This window comes from Clinocottus analis, unplaced genomic scaffold (genome assembly GCF_023055335.1).
Source record: "Clinocottus analis isolate CAN_PGR_092001 unplaced genomic scaffold, fCliAna1.0.p SCAF_9, whole genome shotgun sequence".
NCBI classification, from domain to species: Eukaryota; Metazoa; Chordata; class Actinopteri; order Perciformes; family Cottidae; genus Clinocottus; species Clinocottus analis.
In genome coordinates, this window is record NW_027176251.1 from 4,148,937 (window position 1) to 4,155,239 (window position 6,303).

General features: G+C 43.0%; 1 protein-coding gene across 1 annotated transcript; it reads right to left on the bottom strand.

Annotated features, from left to right (window-relative positions):
* Positions 1-2,167: 2,167 nt before the first annotated feature.
* Positions 2,168-3,689, bottom strand: hoxa2b (homeobox A2b). The gene is made up of 2 exons (XM_068569992.1): positions 3,326-3,689; positions 2,168-2,826 (listed from the first exon to the last, which is right to left on the bottom strand). The coding sequence occupies exons 1-2, from the start codon at positions 3,687-3,689 to the stop codon at positions 2,168-2,170; spliced, it is 1,023 nt and encodes a 340-aa protein (XP_068426093.1).
* Positions 3,690-6,303: the final 2,614 nt, after the last annotated feature.

Below are 6,303 nucleotides of genomic sequence, written 5' to 3' on the forward strand. Positions count from 1 at the left end.
AAATCCTCTGAGGTCATTCAAAACCTGACCCCCTCCTGACCTGGCAGTAGTTCCTCCCAGCTTGGAGAGGAAAGGAGAGCCAGCTTGACCTTTGACCCGTGTGTGTGTGTGTGTGTGGTGTGTGTGGTGTGTGTGGTGTGTGTGTGTGTGTGTGTGTGTGTAGGAGGAGGAGGAGGGTTCTGCTGCTGGCAGCGTTGTATCCTATTTCCCATAAAGATTCATCTCCTGCTTGCAATTGGTTCTTTTTCTTTTATCACTCATTACTGCTTTATGATTCACTGGATGACCAAGTTGCTCAAAGTCACTTAAGTATTCCATATCATCATACATAATAAAAAAAAATGCAGATGATTAAATTAATGAATGTGATGATTAAAAATGTAATGAGTTGTAATGGTGGAAATCTGCGAATGTGGAAAATATGCTACAACATGATATTTCATGCTCATTAAAAGAGAGAGTGTGCTCAGGAATAAGTGCAGCAATGTTTTTTAAATAATGAACATGTGAATCTCGCCTGACATCCTGACACAGTGAACACTATTTGAAATGAGCTCAGTATAGCACCAAACCAAATTGGACTTTCCCTCTGCCTCCTGGGGCCTTTGGGACTTTTTCCTATATCTATTTTAGAAAGGTTCACAATAAGCCATCACTTAGTGCCATATCTCAGTAGGAATAGTAGTTCACCACCTCGCCTCACCTTTTTTTTTATTGTTATTGCTGTGAGGCTTCGAGGTCCAACCCGCACAGTCCTGAGATACGGAGCCTATAAATGAATCTCGTTGCCTGCAGACTGTGGTCAGAATAATTGATCAGCGTGATTGTTAATCTTGTGATTCCTGGAACTATCTCTGGCTTTTCATCGACCATTTCCCCTAAAGATTTAATACGAGTATCCTAATTTTAAAAAAAAACAAAAAAAACAGCGACCACGTCTGTGACATTGTGGCTTCTCTGTGCGCGCTTTATCGAGCCGAGGCTCAACTGGTCGCTGTGAGGGATTCCTTTAGCTTTTAGTCCATATTTACACACTTTTACCTTCATTCAAACCAATTACGATGAATGAATTATCATACTTATATGTTTTATTTTTGCTACTGTGTTACGGGTAAATAGCGATATTAATTACATACTATATGTTTAAACTAATTAGGCTAAAAAAAAGTGTTATTGAATTGTTTACTTAAACGTATATAGTTTGAAATCATAAAACAGTTGAGGGGAAAAAAAAACATAATGGCGTATAAAGCGCGATTCTAAATTTCAAAACTATTGTATTACGCTGTGGATCTGGCTATAAACAAGCACCATCAGTGCTGTGAGTTTTATAGGCAATAAAATTTAATTAGAGAGCCAAGAAAAGTCACAGCTTTTGGCCTGGGACTCCAGCAGGCAACTCTCACTGCAAATGTTCTGTTTTCAACATGAGGGCAATGAATCTGCTTTGTTTCATAGTCAGATAAATCTCTGGGGGTTATATACCAGAAGCATGGTCCCGTTCAAAATAACAAAAATACATATTTAAAATAATAGTTCAACTAAATAAATAAACAAAATAAAGAAAGCTGGGCTGCAACCATGTTTGATTTATTTCATTAGCCTTTGTATTCCATAGGGCTCTGAGGTCACTGCATCTATTTGGTTATTTGTTTGGGGAAGTTTGAGATTATAAAATCAATAGTTTCCCCACAAGAACATTTTAACGACTCTGGAAATATCCTGTGGCTTTTTAAATTAAACCGTTTATAGTATCCTTATTAGAATACTGTGAGAGACTGCATTCAGCGTAATGAATTATGCATGACAATAATTAATTTCTCCCCTGGCCGATACATTTTTCTAATATATATTTATGTTTCATTTTAAAGTCCTTAAATCAATGAGTTCTCCAAACTTTCTCACAGTGAAATAACACAATATAGCGCGGCTGTTTCCAATCAATGTAAAGTTTTATTTCAAGAAAAATATTCTACTCAGTTATAGTCGAATCCATATAAAAAAATAAACTCTCCTCTTGCAGCCTAATAGAATAAAATGCCAATATATACAGGCTAAATATCTGTGTTGTTTCTGCTTTAACTTACCTTATGAGATATATTACCAATACAACTGAGAACCAACACTGCACACAAGTGTCTGAATTCAAACTAAACATTGACATATTTCAGTAGCTCAAGTTTTGCAGGTCGATGGTCGTGAGTGTCTCTGAGAAAAGGTCAAATGTTTCGGACGATAAAGACAGGGGACTTTGTGCCGAATCGGACAAACTTGGTGAGAAGGAGGAGGAGGATGAGAAAACGTGGAAATCCTGCAAAGACGCGTCCAGGCCCGGGGAATGAGCATTGTCCGGGCCTATTGTTGACACGCAGATGGGAACAGTGGGAGCCGGGTTGGGAAAATGTTTCAGATGTTTCTCATTGCTGTTCAAAGGCGCAACCGCCGGGCTTTGGTTGTCTCCATTGTGGCCGTTGTGACACTGTTGTGAAGTTAAGGTATTTTGGTGGAAGTAGCTGTCCCTCTCCAGGAGCGTCCCGGCCGCGCCGCCGTCCTCCGGCCCCTCGTCCAGACACGTGTACTTCCCCTCGCTGTCCCGGTTCTCCTTGCAGTGGGTCTGCCTCTTGTGCTTCATCCTCCGGTTCTGGAACCACACTTTCACCTGCTTCTCTGTTAAATCCAGCAGAGAAGCGATCTCCACTCGCCTCGGTCTGCACAGGTATTTGTTGAAATGAAACTCCTTCTCCAGCTCCAGGAGCTGCGTGTTGGTGTACGCGGTCCTCAGCCTCCGGGATGCCCCTCCACCGCCGACGAGGACCTCTGGCACCTCTGGAGAACCTATAACGAATAAATAAACAAAAAGATTATATTTTTAATCGGACACGTTATACACACAAGCAGTTGTGTGTGTGAGAGAGAGAGGGGGGGGGGGTGGGGGGTAGGGGGGCAAGCTCCATGGGGTGAAACTTGTGGCTATAGCCAGCACCGGGACTGGGAAGATTTATGGGCCCCAGGCAGAATATGATGGGTCTGCGTGGACAGGACAGGACGGAGGGTTGAAGATTAATGAACATGCCAGCTGCTGGCCCGTGTAAGAACAATCTATCACTCTCCATTACTGTCAAACATTAACACTCGTACACTGCATCACAAGTCAGTGCGTTACTTGATGAGATTAAGCATGCTTAAATCAAAATCCTATAGATGGGACGCCCACGTTGCAAAAAGGCCCGGGATGCAGCTCCTTGCTGAAGGGGGGGAATCCTCAGACAGCGAGGAGCCTTTTTTTTTTTTTTTTGCACGGAGGTTATTAATCATCATGTCTTGCCTTGGGGGGAGAAGTAGAGCGGCGAGGAGTCGGCCGTGGTGGTGGCAGCAGCAGCAGCAGCAGCAGCAGCAGTCTGATTTCTCTTGATGCTTTTCTTCTCCTTCATCCACGGGTACTCCGGGGGTAAGGATGCAGCGTGCAGCGGATGCTTTGAGCGGCTGTGGCGTGGGTGGATGCCCGGGTTCAGGCCGGTGATGCTCTGCTCAAAGGGAGGAGGAATCAGTGTCGCCTGTGAAAGCGTCGAGCTCTTGATTGATGAACTTTGAAACGCATCACCGACAGGGTTGGAGAGAGATGTCAGGCACTCTGCGAGCGACGGCTGGCTGTTGATGAAACCACTTTCTCGCCCAAATTCGTAATTCATCTCCTCCTGCTGGTCTTGAAAACCCCCCCTCCCTCCCTGATTTTAAGATCAATCCAGCAAAATGAGCAGTTTATTGTCATAAACCACTAAACTCGGTATAGTCGTATAGGAGACCTCAATGCCATAAACTATTGCTTCCGCGAGGACATGGTTGGAATTAGACTCTGCTGCTTGTCACATGATTGCATCTGTCCAATGACAATTTGGGGGTTTTTTGTATCAAAAGAAGCCACTGTCCCCTGTGATTGATCGAGAAAGTCGGAGGGGTAACGCCTCATTCCGGGGGTAGGGGTTGCTTTATTTACACATTTTTGGGGGTCAGTGTGTTCGACACCGCCCCCCCACCCCCCTCCACACACACACACACACACACACACACACACACACACACACACACACACAAACACACACCCTCCCCTTCCTGTGTGCCTTCTTTGCGCGTCCACGCGGTCTGTCGTATACGAGTGCGCGCGCGTAGGAGTTGCGGTACGCGCATGTGTGTGTGTGAGAGTGTGTACACATGTATTTGTAGCATGTCGCTGCACAAATCATGCCAGCAGTCACATTTGTGTCTCACGATGTGGCCACGCCCACAGTCGTTATCAGAGCCAGGCGTTAATCTTCAGACTTTTTTTTTTTTTTTTGCTTGGAGAAGAAAAGCTGCACCAGAGACATCCAGCATGTTGTCGACCCCTCCCCCTAAAGCACACCACAGAGAGAGAGAGAGAGAGAGAGAGAGAGAGAGAGAGAGAGAGAGAGAGAGAGAGAGAGAGAGAGATACACCTTTTGATGGATTTCAATGAGATTTTGAGTTCATCAGATGTTGGGGTGTAATTTGAGATTCATCTAAACCATTATGTTACACTTTCTCATCAAGGTTTTTTTTTTAAGGGAGAAAATACATTTGGGTCGATGGAAGAGGGCAGTGGGGTTATTTAACAGGCATTTGTCACCCTTTTACAGTTTACGGCTCCCTGTCCCACATCCCATTTCATTTACTTTATTTCACCTATATAGGGATGATATTGACCTAAGCCGTCATCCTTACCCCTCAGCATCATTGGTTATAACATAGCGGAAAGTAGACATGATTTGCCACTGCAGTGTGAGGCAGAGGAAAGGTGGGGATGTGATGGCTGTTTATGGCTCCGGCTCTAAACAAAGAGCCCTGCTAGCCTGTGTGTGATCAATCTTTCTCGCCAAAAGGTCTGACAGCTCCTTGCCCTAAGAACACATTTAAACCATCTAACACTCCCTTAGATCATGTATGGCCAGGAAGAGGACCGACACTCTCTAGGTAGACTGTAGGAGAAGTTTTCAATTTAGAAATGTGGGGATTTCTTGGGAAGCACGGATGAGACGCACGGCCATTACGCACAAAAAGCGTCTTTTTTTCCCCCCAACTCGCTCGGTAATAAAGCAGAAACCCGTCTCATGACCAAACTCTCTCGCTTTTTCGTTTGCAAAAAGGACTATACTGGCACAGGAAAACAATCTCAGAGGAGTGGAAAGGACTTGGTTAGTGGTAGAGAAACAAACGGAGAAGCCTTTACATGGGATCGATTGTTTGCTGAGGTGAGTGGGTGTTGGCATTCAGCAGGAATCCCATTCAGACTCAGATACCTTTCTCCGACACGTATCTCCAAGAAGAATCCAGCTTCACCACATTTGCTTGAAATGTTTGATTTAAACTTAATATGTGTATTTTGACATATTTGCATTTGGTGTACTAAAACATATTGTAAACGACCAATATCCTTATATTGCCTAAAATAAAATGCTATATAACGAAAGATAGCAGATAAATGACTTTTATTCTATTATTATATACATGTCATTTAAATCAAACCGAATTAAATGTGTGTTCCTTCAAATCAAACCGAATTAAATGTGTGTGTTGCTCATTGATAAGAATGTATTCCTGCAAATTATGTATAAATATCTAATATAAGCACATTCTTTGACTATTTATTTGTATTTGATGTGCAGCTAATGTATGTTTCATATCGACTGTAGCCGTGTTCAAACCGACACAGGTGTAGAAACAGAACAAAGAGCCTTTTGAAAGACAAATCGACCTCTATACAAAATGTAAGAGAACCTGTGTTCTGGGACTCGAACACATTGAACATTGGGTTTGTGATTGAAGTCTGCTGTTGTTGTTGATCGGAGCTGTGCAGACATGACGCCACACCTTTCTGCTGGGTTTTTTTTTGTTGGGATGGAGTCAGGAAACAGTGTCCGAGCTGTGAGGAGCAGCGCGTTCTCCATCTGGTCGGAGACGACAGGAGACATCTGGAGAGCACGCAGCTGATCCTGCGACCACGTTATGTTTTATGTTTTATCAAGAAGACATATTGAAATGACAATGCACGTGTTGTTTAATTATGTACACGTATTGGGAGTGTGATGCAAATGCTAATGCACATACTAAACATAATTTCATAATTACTAAATGCACAAACTACATGTTTATACGGTGTAAAATATGGAACATGTATTAAAATGTAACTGCATATTGTACATTTATTAAACCTCATATATAACATAGCCTCGCCTGTGCAAGTGTGATTTTTTTTTTCTTCGGTGAAACTTATTCCAAGAAACTGTGAAT

Excerpts from the sequence above, each read along its gene's own strand:
- hoxa2b (XM_068569992.1), bottom strand. The coding sequence starts at position 3,689 with ATGAATTACGAATTTGGGCGAGAAAGTGGTTTCATCAACAGCCAGCCG. Across the intron at positions 2,827-3,325 it reads GCTCTACTTCTCCCCCCAAG|AGGTGCCAGAGGTCCTCGTC; the intron begins GCAAGACATGAT and ends TAGGTTCTCCAG.